Below are 16,737 nucleotides of genomic sequence, written 5' to 3' on the forward strand. Positions count from 1 at the left end.
TATAAGGTCTAAGAAATATGTCTATAAGTCTAATGTTATTATACGCCCTAATCAGAAATCCATGCCACTTAAATATTAGTACAATTTAAGACAATAACCTGCAAATAAAAGACTGGATGTAGAGCATCTAAAGTCTTGTTAATGCAGCAGGTGGGCTGTGGGGCGGGACAGGACGGATGATGACATGTTATGTAATTTGTTAAATTCAACCGGGTTTCCACTAAGAGAGGTTTAGGTTAGTGCAGAAAGATGACAGTCACATCCTGCACATTCAAACACACAGACATGGGTTAACATGGAAAACAAGTCTGTGATACACATTGTATTTTGCATGAAATCTCTTTATGTATGGAAAATCTTGCAAGTGTAGTCTTTGCCCATCGCATTAGAATACATGCAAAGTAAAGCAGGGTCTTCGGGTTTCATGATTAATGGAAAACAATGCAGTGTAAATGACACAAAATAAGGCATAAATAGACATGTTGCCTTCTTCTAAAGTGTCCGCATAGTGAACAGTAGAAAGATATTGGTAAATAAATGTATGTTTGTCCAACTTTCACAGATATTGCCTGCATAATTAAGCATGACTTCTACCTGTTGCACCATAAAGACATTGATTGATTATTTCATTATAATTGAATTCGCTTGACATAATAATAGTCATGTTTGCCAATGCTGCTGACTTTTTACACGTCAGCACAATCTACCCTAAGTCCACTCTGCGTGTCCGATTGTAAGCGTCCCAGCCTATCTGTTTGTGAACTAGCTGAACCCTCGCCATCTGTCACACAGAGTTTGACTTCTAAGGCTCTCTGTGGGAAACACACACACACACACACACAAATGTAAAGTACTGAATGTACACACAGCTCTGTGTGCAGATACATAGTAGTAAGAGAGTTAGATGCAGTTCAACAGAAACCATTTAGAACTGAAACAAAATCTTAACTTTAAAGGTTTTTAATCCATTTAAGCTTTTAAAATCAATCATGTAGGGCAGAAAAGTGCCGGGGTATGGTCAAGATCATCTTCAAGGTACATGATCAAATTATAGCTTTAACAACAGCTTAATTGATTTTGCCTAAACGCATCATACATTACAGACTAGGAATTGATGATAAAGGATTTTTGGCTGGTATGCCGATATTTTCCAACCTTTCTTGCCGGTTTCGATACCGATATATTAGGCACATGTTTTTTCAAGTCTCCCCTGTAGTGGAATTGATATCATGCCTACTCTCATTGTAGTGGCCCACTGGCAGATGCAGAAATAACATAATACAGTACAAAATGCCATACTTATTTGTTTGTGACATTTTCTTTTCCGTTTTTAGGGAATCATTCAACATTTAAGCATAATTAACACGTTTTATCAGCTGAAAATATCAACAGAAAAATGACTGCCGATGTCGATATTTCATTTTCAAGCCATAATATCGTGCATACCTTGATAATACAATTCAACAATCACTGTTATATCTCTTGATTCGTCTAGATGGGTGGGTGGGTTAATATCTCGGTTTCCACCACTGACTTCCTATGGATAACACACATATATTTTACTGCTACATCAATGGGTGAACCCCCTCTTTTGAATTCTGTATACAAACTTATTTCAACAGGACTGCATTTCCCAGACACCCTAGTAACTTTACAGTGTGAAACCATACCAAACAAACCCTTTGAAAGCAGCGTGTTCTAGTGTCTTTACCCAACCGAAAAACGTCTTAAAATGTTATATCCTTGTTCTCAACAGCTCCGTGCTTTCAAACATCCATGTAAGACTTGTTAACTTAGCAGTAGGAAGCAGCTTCCCTAACCGTCCCTCTTTTCCCGAGACTGGTTTTCAAATACTCTTTAAACGTGATGATTACGTATGCAGGGTTAAAAGAACCAACCGCCAACGTAAACTCACCGTTAACGTAGCGGTAGAATCTACCTATTTATCTACACCAGGAAACACAACCGCTACCAGATACCCAACTGTGCCTATTCATTTAGAAAATGACTTTTAAACACGTCTAGTTTTGCCCACGCGAAATGTTTTCACGGAATCCTTGATGCCAACCACATCAAGCACAACTGAGCGAGACACGGCGGGACAAGAGAGTAGTTTAGGTGATGATAACAGGGATAATGTGGGAGAAGATAGGCGCCATGAAGCGCCCTACATCGAAGGTATGACTGCAACTCCACAGCACGGATTTCAAAGGGAGGCGTGCTTTTTGCTTGACTATTTAACAAAACTGTTTCTAGTTACGGTGGTTGAAAGTGCATGTTCAGAGCCTAGATACCTAACGCAACAAAAATCGAAAATAGAAATCGCAAAATACCCAAAAAGCATTAAAGCAACTGCAGCCGCTAACGTATCAATCACGTGATATAAAAGGTGGTAAAATGAAACGTTACCTGTTGTATTTTCAACGATGCGTGTGGGGAACTTTTCCAAACGTGGCCTCTGGCTCTGTCCTCCACCAAAAAATAACGTACAACCCACTATCTCAGCCTCCAAAAATCTCCACTAGAGTCCACACCGAAAATCTGGCTGGGGCTCAAAGCAGACGTGTCCATCATCCGCAAGACCCGCCCCATACAGTGCGAAATATGTTTTAGCTGTGTTCCATTGGCTGAGAGGGGATACTGTATGAGATTGTGAGATGTGATTGGTCAATCGCGCTGTCCATTCGTGATGGAGGGACGTTCGATGCAGATGTGGCGGTGGTTGTGTGGCGAGGCAGCTCCCTCTAGAGGACAGATAGGGTCACTGCAACATGTTGATGTTTTTATTGCCAAGACTCCAAATTATATTGATTTTTTTTGTTTTGTTTATTTTAAGGTTTATTTATTCTTCTTCAGCTTTATTTTTAAGCAAGTCCAGACATTTATACTCACGTATATCCTCTTATAATCACGGCCATATTGATTGATTATTTCATTGTATTGATTGCTTCTTTCACACTTAATTATTCTTTTCTTCTCAACTTTACTCACTCACACACAAAGGACACACAGGTCATTGTATAACAAAAAGCATTGCCACTTCCTCTGCGTACACACACACACATACCCACACCCAGATTAGAGAAGCTCAAGTAATTGGCTTATAGTGTAAAGCAAGCGTGGAGATTTTACATCTACAGAAGCGGAGGAGTAAACAGCCCCATCAGAACGACATGATTGTGTAGCAGAACAATATGTACTAAAAGATTCACTTATATAGGTGAAGAACGGAGGATATCAGCTTGTTTAAATATTGTGTTATCGTGTAGTATTGTGTGTTTCAGAGGACTCACCATTAGGAGAGCAGCATGGATCCAGCCGGGAAGCACAGCAGGCCAGTCCATGCGTGCACACAAACACAGAGGAATAAAGAGCAGAGCAGAAAATCAGGCATAACATATCACATTATAATTATTTCATGCTACATCTGCTGCATTTGCACACCTTACATTTAGCTGAAAACCAAGATCAAGTATTAAGGGATTAAAACTCACTTCCTGTTTGGGTAGCTACAGCTACATGATCACTGCATTAGGACGAGAGTCAGGCTAAAAGTGACACAGCTGATTCCTGTTCCACCGCCACACTATGTCATGATGGGGGAAAAAATACAACACACAGCAGATCTCCTCCCTGGCATGACGGCAAACAGACTCTTCAGTCTCACTTTATTGACATAATGTCCCCGTGTTAGGATAGTGAAAGGAAACACACCCACCCTGGAACATCTAATCACACTATTAATACAGGGCTAAGTGAATTAAAGCAACACCGCTGTGTTCCCTGAAGTCTTGGACCCTTGTGGCCCAGGAGAGCTAAAAATGAATGGCCACCTGAATGCAACATGCTAGGAAGAAACAGCTTGACCTTTGTCAGCCTCAGTGTGGATCATAATAGAGACAATACGGGGTGTTAAGAGGACAATATAACTATATTAATACTGGAAACATGAGAGTAGGACAAGTCAGCTGCTGATTCCAAAAGCAACATACAAAAGAACACAGAAGAGTCGTGCAAAAATGTACAATTTAATGGATCTCTGGCCGTTTATTTTAGCATCTATTGCAAATATATAACATTTAAAACACTGATGAGGCCACATTGAAGACAAATACACACAGTTAGCCAGTCCTGCATGCTTTTCTAGATCTCTAATGAAAGTAAAATAGGTGTACCTGGTTGTCAAAGGTCCCATGTTGCAGAAATAGTTCCCACACAGAGATTAAGACAATCGTAATCTTGACTCTACATCTAATCAGCCAGATAACCAGATAAAAGCTCTCTCTATCTCTCTCCTCGCCCTTTCTTTTCTCTTACGTCTCTTCACTTCCTGTTCTGCCCCACAGAAACCTCTCCTGTTGTCTCTTCTCGTTACGATGGGTGCCTCTACCCTCTAGTCTGATCAACCGTCCCTCTCTGCCTACCAGCAGATTGTTCCAGTGTCAATAAGCCAGCAGGCTTGGCAGAAACACAGAGTCGTACAGTAGGCTCGCTGTTTGGTTCCCATGCATGCACGAGATCAAGCCAGCGCAGATTCTCTGGAGGATTAGAGGAGAGCCCTTCTGAGGGGAATTACCCCGACACAGCCATCTGGACAGCAGAGTATGCCCACTGGACCAGCTAACGTCCAGCCAACGCTGTGCCCTCTGTCTGTAATCGCCCAGTCATGCTTCAGGGTGAAAGCTATCCTTCTGACCTAAGCAACCCTGCATGCAAAAATACATTCAGTGTGAAGGAAAGCATGCTCAAAGCTGCATTTCCTGTGTGATTTGCACTGAATATTTTTTAATGTTGTGAGTTGATTGTAGCCAAAACAATCAGGCACTCACTTTTTATTGCTTTTCAGTTAAGTAGGTAACTTTGGTTTATACTGTATAAGCACCCTTTAAAATCAGCCCCTTTACAAAGAATATAAGTTAAGTTAAAGTAATAATCACAGATGTTTTATTTTAATAAATGTCTGTTAAGTCACTACCTATAGCTGCATGAGGTAACACAATGGTGATTGAGCCTATGGCCCACTGATGAAAGCCTTTGCATTTGCAGTATAAAGTATTATTACAGACTTGCTGTCTATGGCAACATTAGCGGAAAAAATCACAAGCGGCGCCCAGTTAGTGACGCGTTTTCCATCAGCCAGCAGTGGTTGGTCTGCCAGAGAGGGTAGGCGGAGCTAAGCGGCTGCTTTTCCGGTCTCTACAAGTGTTGCGAGTAAACAATAATCTACTATGGCTGAACAAACAAAGATGACTACAGATACAACTTCAAAAATAAGTGAAAATCCAAAGAAAAAGAAACAAATTCGACGCTCAGATGAAGGCAAACTGTCTAAAAAGGAAAGCGACCGTCAGCGAGGACCGTCTGGTTATCTGGGACATATGCCCCCTCAGTTGTCTTTTATCGCCATAGGTGCTGCCAAATAGAACGACACTGAGATCTTCAAGATTATAACTTTAAAGCTGCATTTCCTGTGTGATTTGCAACAACTTTTTAAATGTTGTGAGTTGATTTTAAGTTAGGTTTGGCACTCATGCAAACGGTGCTTTTGAGTTAAGTAAGTAAGTAAGCAAACTTTGGTTTATTATTAGCATCCTTTGAGGCAAAGTTGAGGTTTATGATAAGAGATCTTAGAGACTGTGGTCTATTGCAAGATACCAACAACCATTAGATATCTCCCTATTTAAGCCTGCAGGGTGTAGCTCATGGAGCTACAGGATATATATTTTCCTCATCTTTAAAACTATTGTGATCTATCAGCTGGGATGCTACATGCTTTAGTGCTAAAGTGCAACCAAAACCTTCCACTGGCTCCACCATAAGTCAGCTGCCTTCCCTGAGGTCAAACGAAACAACTTCTCTGTACATAAATACACTCACTTCCTCACTTCATATGACATTTAAATGAAGCCTATTTTCACATTGTCTCGTGTCTCATAAATCACGTGGATGGAGGAAGGCTGAAACTATTCGATTTTTTTAGTGATATAATTAGAAGTGTCATTTATTATAGATTAAAAAATACATGTGATATTTTAGTTTCAGTGTTGTGAAGGTGTGTCAGTGTGGCTGCAGGAGGAAACACATATCTGGGTAATCATGTGCCACAGACACACACTGAAACCCACACGGCATACCTCAGTGTTAACACATTTTGTGGTTTGCCATAGAGGATATACCTACTGCTCAGTCTCTGGTATTTTAAAGCTCATTAATAGCAACATTTTAAAGTCAATTCTGAACATGTTTTTAGAAAGGACAATATCACATCACGCTGTAGCCTATAGATACACAAACACATGCACAAATGTACACACAGCCTGCAGACGTGCACAAGCCTATAACCCCTGCACCAATACATGATAACACAACGTAATGCACACTAATACGGCACACATACGCACATTAAAGAGTATTTTACCTGATCATATACGGCTGCGTGACTGGAGTGAGTATTTCCTTGTGTCACTCTTCTTCTTCTCTCTCTGTCTCCGCTGTACGTTCACCTGTGTCGAACAAATACTGAGACATTGAGCAAATACTTCACACCTGTTTGTTTTATGTTATGTCAACCAGCAGCTCCCCCCCCCCCCCCCCCGCCCCCCCCCTCTCTTCCTCTTGCACTTCTTTGTGTGTGTGTGTGTGTGTGTAACTCTAAACTGCAGGATCAGGTGTCAGCTAATGAGTGGAGGAAGAGAGAGAGAAAGAGCTCATGGGAGAAACAACCTGATGGAAAGACAGATACAAAGAGAAGATGATAAATACAGTATGCTGAGAGAGGAGTAGAGGTGCACCCATGGGTGGCACTTGAGGAGAGACGGGAGAGTAAAATGTTAGTTTACTTTAAAACCTGTTCATCAGAGTTTGAGTCCATTGGTCCATTGCTTTGAGGTTTGTGCTGTGTTGCATTAATCACACAGGATTTGGCCTTTGGTTAAGGTCTGCAGGGAATTAATATAAGGCAAAAACAAATGTTTGTGAGTGTGTGTGTGTGTGTGTGTGTGATGGAGTTAAAAGTCATAGGTGTGTCTTGTATTAAGTCAAATACACTGAGGCTGTTGTGTTTGTCTTAAATGTAATCCGGTGGCGTGGACCTCAAAACCAACTAGCACTCAAAACAGCTCTTTGTTGACTCCCTAAATATAGTTTACTCTGTGTTATATAATGTATTAGAAATCTGTGTATCAGAATATACTACATAACATTAAAAAACATCAATTCGAACCATTAAAACACAACTTACTGAAAGCTGGAGGAGCCTGGTAGCATCGTTTTGTCCTGGTACTTGAATGCACCGCAAGAGACATGTTTTTTTCAATGGTTAATACAGTGGTTTATGATTACTCAGTCAACACTTTTTGCTTTATTTAACTGCTGTCAACATTTTTCAATTTTCTCTTAAGTTATCTTTACTTTCTGTTAATAATTTAAAGAGTAAATGCAGCATTTTCAGTTTATATTTTGTTATAGATTACATCTTTTCATTTTGTCTTCATCTTCTTTTATTGTACTTAATTTGTATTTTTATTATGACACTTGCTTATTATGTAAACGTATGTTTCCCATGCCAATAAAGCTCTTTTGAATTAAATTATTAATCCTAACTGAAAGATCAAACGTGCATGTTTTAAAGCAGAATATTGTTCCATATAATATTCATAATTAATGCTGCCACATATTGTCTATGGCATTTGTAATTTAATAATGATAATTTTCTTTGTTATCTTTTAAATCCAAAAAGCCCTAGGCAGCGGATGATGTGGATGATGCCCTGATGTGGATGATGCCCTGTGCAGCGGATGATGCGGATGAAGCCCTGATGTGGATGATGCCCTGTGCAGCGGATGATGCGGATGATGCCCTGTGCAGTGGATGATGTGGATGAAGCCCTGATGTGGATGATGCCCTGTGCAGTGGATGATTTGGATGATGCCCTGTGCAGTGGATGATGTGGATGATGCCCTGTGCAGTGGATGAAGCCCTGTGCAGCGGATGATGTGGATGATGCCCTGATGTGGATGATGCCCTGTGCAGCGGATGATGCGGATGATGCCCTGTGCAGTGGATGATGTGGATGAAGCCCTGATGTGGATGATGCCCTGTGCAGTGGATGATTTGGATGATGCCCTGTGCAGTGGATGATGTGGATGATGCCCTGTGCAGTGGATGAAGCCCTGTGCAGCGGATGATGTGGATGATGCCCTGTGCAGTGGATGAAGCCCTGTGCAGTGGATAAAGCCTCACTGCCTGTGATGCAGAACACTGAGAGGCCACTAGAGGGCAGTAACTCCTCTCTAAAACAGCAGTCTGACATGAACCCAGGACAAACAAACATTACAGTTATTCAGTCAATCAGAGTTTATTTGCATTGCACTTATCATAACAGTTAATGCAATAAAAAGTGCATTATATAAAATAACAATACCTCCAATAAAAACAAATAAAAACAGGAATCCTTTCCTAAATCTATCAATTAAGACAAGGTGAGAAAGTATTTCTTACTCAAACTTGGTATTTACGCGCATATACACCAAGAAGTTAAACAGATTAAAATACATGAATAAACTGACAGATACAGAAATATAATTTTGGCCAAGTGTTCTACACATTATATTTAATAGACAGTGATTTAGGTCAGAAATAAAGCAGATTATTTTTATCTGTTATAATTAGTCTTAGAGAGGAGTTAGAGCACAGGATGTAGTCTGGTGTGTTTTTTTCATTCTTTCACACTCTTCAGTACACAAAGTCCCACAGCCATCCTGTGAGGCCTTCCAAGAAAAAAATGTGAGGAATTTTGTGCATTTTTTACCAAGAGAGCTGAGAGGAAGCAGATCTCACCTAAGATTAGTAACTGATTACGCCTGCAGGACAAATGTCATGTAATGTCTCTACATCTAATTTAAAATCCATCCATCCATTTATTATCTATACTGCTTATCCTGTTCAGAGTCGCAGGGGGGCAAGAGCCAGCAGTCATTAGGCGAGAGGCGGGGTTACACCTGAACTGACTGCCTGTCAATCACAGGGCTGAGACAACCATTCACGCTCACACTCACACTTACGGGCAGTTTTGGACATTATAGTTTTCTTATCTTAAAATAGTTGGATGTCTCAACATGACTGATTATTACTTTATATGTGCTAATGTGTAATACCACCATGCTTTCAGTATCACCATGATTTCTTAAACAGCAAATCGAATGCCTGAACATGTACATGCATTGTTTCCTGATGGTAATCTATTCTTTGATGGACAGATAAAGAAAATGGTGCAACACTGTCTGCTTCAGCTGGAGGATATTTCCAGAAGTACTTCATTTCATTCCAAACTATCTTTGAAGTCGAGGAGGAGCTCTCCAGACTTTTCCCAGCAGCCTCCTGCTGTCCAGACTCTGCCGCCACATATCTCAGACGAACTTGACGTGAGTATTTCCTGTTCCAAGTAGAAACACTGGAAAGAATCTCATTCTTCAGGATCTGTGTTAACAAGCTGATCCTCTGCTGCAACTTCCACAGAACCGGACTTTGCTCCTGACGCTTTAATATCAACCATAGTCTCTAAGAGAGGCTGCAGGATGATTTCCCAACACTGTTAATGTAACTTAGCCGGTAACTGTAAATGAACCACTGTACCAATCAACATAATGTATACATACTTTATAACATCATTAAGTCAATGCATTTCAGCAGGAATATGGGAAATAGCTTAGGGATCAGAAGTTCTTTAAAGTGTTCGGTGAAGTAGAGGACTACACCCACACCTGTGTTCAACGTTTCTCCACCTCTGATAAACAGCTCGGGCTGTCCCAAACCCTCCTGACTGAATATTTAACCAGGACTTTTATGAGACCGAAGTCCTTTGATGTGGCCTTCCCAAACTCCCACTATGTCTAAGATTGTGTTACTACAGCTGCAGAGGCCTTGTGGTAGTTTTCTGTAGTCTCACAAGTGTCCTGTGGGCTGTGAGGTCGAAGATTTCCTTTTATATCCTGACAATTGTATCACCCAATCACAAAGTGATAATCTAAATAAAAAACAGATTTAGATTTTTTAATGTAATCATAACATTAACTGGATTGTTCAGAGTATACAAACAGAACACAGGGCTTCTTGTTCGACACACATTCAGGGGTCACCGTAAAGCTACTACATACCAAAAATTTACCCCCACAGGTGTTTCCACTTAAGATGCTTGATTGGACCTCTGTGTGGGCTGTACAGGCTGTGTTTGATTGACAGCTTCCTCACCCTCCTGTTGGCTGTTTCTAACCTGTAATGGCGGGACAGTTTATGCTGTTATCATTGCTATTGGTTCATAGACCTTGATGAATGGTAATTGGTAAAAGTGATAATTAGCAAGAGTTACTGGAAACAGTAACTTTTATTTGTGATGCTTTCAAACATATAAAAACCTTTACTTGAAATAAATTATGTTGTACTTAATCTAGGACCACCCTAAAATATACTATAAATCCAGTGTTTGAAGGCTACAACCTGCTTTAGCATACTTCTCTGTAATTATCATCATGCTAATAAAGCTAATTGAATTAGCGTACCGTTTTACCTGAAAAGCATCTTAGAAGTTTAGATGAATATGTCATTACTAAGGGCCGGTCCAGTTGTCACTTTGTTTTCTAACTTTTAAGTGTTGTTCTTTCTCATTATGCTTACTCACACCTGTGCACGCGTGCTTTATATTTATCCGAGGGCTTTCCCCGCTGCACAGCACGTGCGTGTTCAAACTGGCAACTACAAACTAGCGCGCGCACGGCTTTTGAGTGAGAGAGAGCGAGAGAGAGAGAGGGAGAGGGAGGGAGAGAGAGAGAGAGGGAGGCAGTCTCGTAGCTTCCGGCTTCAAACAGTCAGACAAACAGCGCTTTACTACGAGCACACACAGCACGCATGACAACAGAAACCTCCCAAGAAACTATTTATCCCGAGAGCAAACTCTGACAGGATTTCACTGGTCGGCACGAAAGGCTTTGAAGTTTTTCCTGAAACAACCAGAGAGAAAACACTCGTGGAGGAGAGAGAAAGACATTTTGAAGTCTTCTTCTTCTGTGGAGGAGGAGGAGGAGGATTTTTGGTGGAGAAAAAAAGGTGAAGAAGCAACAAGGACCCGGCGGCAGCGTCGAACAAGTTTGTGTGTGGAAGAAAGCAAAAACCGCACGAGAGCAGTCGATAATAAGTTGTGCACGAGGAGCTGTAACTTTGCACGTTTTTTTGTGTTTCGAGTTTGAAACACACAGACAGAGAAATCCTCCTCCGTTCATATCTGCTGCTATCTGACTGAAATATTACTCGAAGTGTCCCGGAGGAGCCAGAAGAGGACGGGGCATACCCGAGGTAAGATGACTCAGGGCCTGCTGTCATGTCAGGACCTCCATCTAAGGATATTATTATTGTTGGATGGAGTTTATTACACTTTAACACCACCTCCTCCTCTGGTGCAGATGCAGAGGTTACAGTGAAAGTCTTCGAGATTATAGGCCTAGTCATCCTTTTAGTAAGAGGTGCAGTTTGAAAATTAAAGTAGGTAGATTACTTAAAAACAACACAAGCTTCTTTACTACCCCTTTATATATGTTTTTATTTGATTACAGATGCTCTCATTTGAAGATAACAGCTGTTTTCTGATGATGTAAAGCACTATATCGTAAACCTTTTTTAAACCTGCAGCAGTGAATCCACTTACCATAGCTAAATCATGTCTGATACCACATTAAACCCATTTATTTAAGGCATTGGACAACTTTATGCAACAGTGGTTACATATGCTGATGAACTGAAGCTCAAATATTGACATCCTATTATCTAAAACTCGGTTTTGACCAGCTTCTGTACATATTTGCTGTGTGTCCATGTCTTGTGTCACTGCCATGAATAGAGAGCTGCAGGAGACGTATGATCAGGGCCTAACACAATTATTTCACCTGCTAGTAGCAGGATCTAAAAAAAGGCTAAATTTTAAGAGGTTATTTCTATTAATTTGTTATTATTTATGATGATGATTGATCCTCTAATTATCTTCTTATTGTGTTTAATAAAGTAAGATAAAAAGGGAAAAGTGATCGTTAGGCTACATGTTTCCATACGTCATCAAACATCAACTTGTATTAGTTGATGAACAGTCCAAAACCCAAAGACGTTCTTTTAATAGTGATACAAGAGTGAAAACCGCAATTTGGTAAAGATGTTTAAGAAAATGTTTCTTTTAAATTATTTTATTAATAAGGTTATTTCTAACCTTCTTTGGCCCCCTCTTGAGGCCTTCTCCCATACTGGGGACCTTTAAGCTTCTACTCTATCTCCTCTCCTACTTGAGGTGGCTGATATAAATATAGTCCTATACTGTGGAGAACAATAAGTGTTTATAGGGATGTTTATTTATATTCTAATATTGTAATATGTCCTGTTGAGGAGCTACTAATGGATAAAAGAACAGTGTTTGTGACTAATCCAGATAGTTAAATACCTGCCAAATAAAGTTACATCATCACATTGAAAAGAAAAGAAAAAGTAAAATGTATTTATTTCCATAAAATAGTCCCGCTCATTGATCGGTAAAATTGCACACATCCAGAAATATAAAAGTGATTCAATCCTATAAATATCCCGGCTAAACAGCAACAGCATTTATATCATGTGACTGTATTATATCATCATCGCTCTGGCCGGCCATCTGCTCGTGTGAATCTCAAGAAAAAAAATAATGATCAGCATCTTGTAAACTTTCAGTCGGACTCTTGAGTATCTTCCATCGTGTTCTGTCCGGAGGTTCATTGTGTAGGCAGGCGGACACTTTGAACGCTCGCACAATCCCACTCACTCTGTCATTACTGCGCTGAGACACAGACAAACATGCTGAGCTAGTTTACATGTGAAGTCAGCACAAACCAATATTTGTTTGATTTTTCGCTCCGTCCTTTTTTGTGGTTGCCAGGTTTGGTGTATTAAAAGCTGTGTTTTTCAGTTATGTTTATGTCTGAGTTGAAAGTCATGGTCAGGGCTTGCTCCACTATCCTGCTTCAAGGATGTTGTTGAGTCGTGCGTATATGATATCTTAAAACATGTCGACAATGTGTGCAGGGAGATGCATGCTACCTTTTTGGACGGTATAATCTGTAAGAGAAGTCAAGTTATGAGACATATCTTATATTATGCTTTCTCTCATGTCTTTCTATTTTGCAGGATGTCCCCCACTGTATGTTTTCTCACCGTTAAGGCCTCTTCTCTTGTGAAGCAACCTTAAACGCTCGATAAACCACAGACAAGAGTTCAATCAGCCCCTTTTTTTTGTCTTTCCCCTTGATCTGATAAATCTTTAATGACCGTTGTTGGGGAGTTGTATCTGTTTTTTGCAGCTTACAATGTGCAGCATGCAGTGTGAAAATTCTTCCTGCTGCCCGGCGCTGCTCTATTACAGCGACCGTTCCACAGACAGCAGATCCTCTGCTTCTGCATGAAAGCTCCAGAATAGACAACTAAACCGAAATAGCCTGTGAACACCTCTCTTCCCTTCCCCGCTCTCTCTGTCCCCGTCTCCCTCTCCTAACTCTCTTTACACTCCCGGCCTGAATCGTGTTGTTGTTTTCGCAGACTCTTAAATGGACGTGAGCGTCCAATAAGCAAAGAGAGAAGTGATTATTCAGTGTAGTGACAGGCCATTCAAGATTGCTTCCTGCCACTTCTGTCTAACTGCGTCACTCCCCAACGAGGAAACCCCATGTTTACCCCATGTTCAGGACCTGATGTCTTAACTTATCTCCAATCAAACCACAACCCAAGGCGCTTTCTGGCAGCTCAGCTCATGATGTGCTTGACCGAGCGACAGGACTGCGCTGAAATAGAATCGTTTTAGCCGTTAGATCTTCAGTTTAGTTTTGCTGATTGACCTGCAAGATGGTGTGAAAGATGGTGTGGCTTCTTCTTTTACTGAAGCATGAAAGTATTTAGTGTTAGCATTTCTGCACTCCACGAGTGTCTGGCTCATGCTCAACTTTGCATAATCGCATCGTCTGAATCGAATACACAATGAGGGAGCATTACATCACTTATGCTTTAATGCTTAAAAGGAATAATTAATGATCAATTTAGCTTCAATTCAGCTTTATTTTGAAAGGACTTTAAATCTAGTTCACTCTGCAAGTAGCAGATTTTGCAGGTCACCTTCTAACCAGCTAGGTTTTGCTTTGCTTCTAAAAAGGCCCGTTTCCTATAAAGGTACTTGACCCCTGTGCTGTTGCATGCATAAAATACAAAGCCAAGTGCTTTAGTGCAGGTCCTCAAAACAAAAGTTTATTTTAAGCCAAGTTCAAGACATCCTGATGTTCAAAATAGAAGTATTTCAATGTAAGAACAGAGCAAAATAGTCCCCTGTGATGAAAATGACTTATAATTTATTGATACATGTGAACACAAGACCAAAAAGACACATCTTTATCCGCTTCATTCTGCTGCCTGCCACTGTTTTTTGCGGCCCTTCTGACCACCTCCCGCCCTCCCTCCCTCCCTGCATGCTTCTCTCTATCTCCATCTTTCTGCCCTTTTCCTCGTGCCTCCCTCATTTTCTGAAAGAATGTTACCTTCACGCGAACTTTATTTTTAGACCGAAGCAAAATTTCAAGCAAACAGCGCGTTGAGCTCGAGGATCAACGGAGCAAAAAGATTGTCACAGCTTGGTCCGGCTGAACTTTGGCCGCCGTGCCGCCGCCGCTGCTGCTTTTAGATCAAAGACGAGGAACAAGAGCGTGAGGCGGTTCGTTTAGTTAAACATGTGAAACTCTTAAGACGTTTTGGTGTAGATTTACTAGTTATGTGCCTGCAGAGGACATAAATTGATTGCTACTGAAGAGACAAACATTGTAATCCAATAAAACAGCTGTTTCATTCAAATAAGCATTATATAATTTCAGCCTCTATTAAACAGATTACTTCCAGTGTGTGCAACATGTCCCTTGCTCATTTCCTCCCTGCATTATCTCTCTGTCCGCCCCCCTTTCACTTTCCCTGTTATTTGTATCTTATTTAGCTTTAATCCCTGCACAAACAATGCTATCTTTCATTTCGACTTACCAACAGGACTACATGACTGATCTTTGTCCATGACGCAGTTAGGGATGCTTTTCCAGGAATGGAAAATTCAACTTCCAGTGTTTGCCCTTTTGAAAAAGAGCTTTTAAAGACCGTCTCTCATTTAGTTTTTACGTAACAAAGCTCAGATGCAGTCAAATTAACTTGATCTCTTTCTTTCTTTCAGTGTCTGGTGCATTTTTTCCTGCGTCGTTGGCACACTCGCTGCTGCCTGAATGCAGAAGAAACACTGAAAGCTGTTCTCCGGAGCTCCCTTGCTGCTTCAGGGGGAGATTATCAGATGTGTACCCAGCACTCAGAGCCCCTGGCCCGGCCGCGGGGATGGCAGCGTCTGCCCTGAACCTGAACGGCCTCGGAGTCATGAACAGGTGTGCTTGTATTTGTTTTGTATGTCACATGTATGTCAACTCTTTTTGTTTAAAGGCCACTGTTTCCCTGGAGAGTTTCTTCGAGGAAATGCAAACTCTAAACATGTTTGGTCAGTATGGTTTAGTGTGGTTGAGAAGCTGTTAGACTGGACTGGTTAGATTTGATGTTTAATACATTATAGCACTTACTTATAGAGCCATCCTGCTGTGCAGTATGTTGATGAAAATATCTTTTCTTGTAAGAAATTATCCCTCTACATTTTTTGCTTCTTTATATCATTTTCAACATTTCTTTCTTTAAAGGCAATAAAATGGAAAATATATATTTTTCTGATAGTTTCAGCATTTGTTTTTTTATATAAACACTGAGATTAACCAACCCTCTCCTCTTCTCTCCTCTCCGCAGCAGTAATCAGTTTCACACGCAGCCAGGCTCCTCTAGTACCACCTCTGCAGCTAGAACCAGTCCAGTCGGCCGACCAGTGCTGCCAGTTCCAGATCGGAGCACCTACTGTCCGTTACTGGCTGGGGGAGCGCTGGGTGGAGGTCTCTACAGCCCCACCAGCCCGAAGGTAACACCACATCTAACCTGTGAAAGATGTCCAGTTGGTCTTAAAGTTAAAAACCAAAGAATATTAAGTACCTGATTTAGTTTGTAACTGAAGTCCTAATATACATGCGTGAGTAATTCTTGTAGCGCCTCTAATCCCGTCTTGTGTCTCTCTCCTAGACGAGCCCTCGCTCCCTAGGTCAGACTTTTGTCTTCCCCCCTTCTTCCTCCCTCTCCCCCAGCTCCTCCCCTCGCGCCCGCTCCCCCTCCCCTCGGAGCCCGGAGCTGCTAGGAGTCAATGTGGGCCAGCGGGTCCGACGACTGAGCTCACCCGGCTGCGAGGAGAGAGGGGAAGGAGAAGGGCAGGAGGAGAGGGGAGGAGAGACGGGAGGAGGAGAGAGGCGAGAGGAGAAGAGACGCCAGGCACAGCTGCTGCAGATTCACAGGGAGCTGCAGAACGTTGAGGTGATATCATACGTGTCTCTTTGTCTGTTTTGCTGTATCTCTGTCTTACTCTCTACATCCTCCTAGCTCTGTCTGTGTTTGTCTAGGAATGCAATCCTTAAGCAATATAGAGCAATGTGTTCACACTGAAGGATTTACTACTTTGTTTTGATTTGGTGGGCTAGTCTGAACAATGTCAGCAGGAGTTTCTCTGACTCAGGTGTTTAAATGTAAGTCATCCGGCAAGCTTGGAAATTGGACTTTAATCATTCTGTCATTCTG

At 41.2% G+C, this 16,737-nt stretch overlaps 2 protein-coding genes across 2 annotated transcripts in view; one reads left to right on the forward strand and one right to left on the reverse strand.

Annotated features, from left to right (window-relative positions):
- The window catches only part of epb41l2 (erythrocyte membrane protein band 4.1 like 2), a 54,282-nt gene extending 51,744 nt beyond the window's left edge, over positions 1 to 2,538 (reverse strand). The window contains exon 1 of the mRNA XM_069686173.1: positions 2,410 to 2,538. The gene's annotated coding sequence lies outside the window, so the exon portion shown is untranslated. The remainder of the gene's footprint in view (positions 1 to 2,409) is intronic.
- An 8,359-nt stretch (positions 2,539 to 10,897) lies between these two features.
- The window catches only part of itpkb (inositol-trisphosphate 3-kinase B), a 28,274-nt gene continuing 22,434 nt past the window's right edge, over positions 10,898 to 16,737 (forward strand). The window contains exons 1-4 of the mRNA XM_069657484.1: positions 10,898 to 11,346; positions 15,260 to 15,461; positions 15,868 to 16,033; positions 16,192 to 16,476. Coding sequence (XP_069513585.1) covers positions 15,415 to 15,461; positions 15,868 to 16,033; positions 16,192 to 16,476 — 498 coding nt within the window. The 5' untranslated portion in view covers positions 10,898 to 11,346; positions 15,260 to 15,414. The remainder of the gene's footprint in view (positions 11,347 to 15,259; positions 15,462 to 15,867; positions 16,034 to 16,191; positions 16,477 to 16,737) is intronic.

Source organism: Semicossyphus pulcher, unplaced genomic scaffold (genome assembly GCF_022749685.1).
Source record: "Semicossyphus pulcher isolate SPU_LCO1_2020_fin unplaced genomic scaffold, fSemPul1.0.p SCAF_11, whole genome shotgun sequence".
Lineage (NCBI taxonomy): Eukaryota > Metazoa > Chordata > Actinopteri > Labriformes > Labridae > Semicossyphus > Semicossyphus pulcher.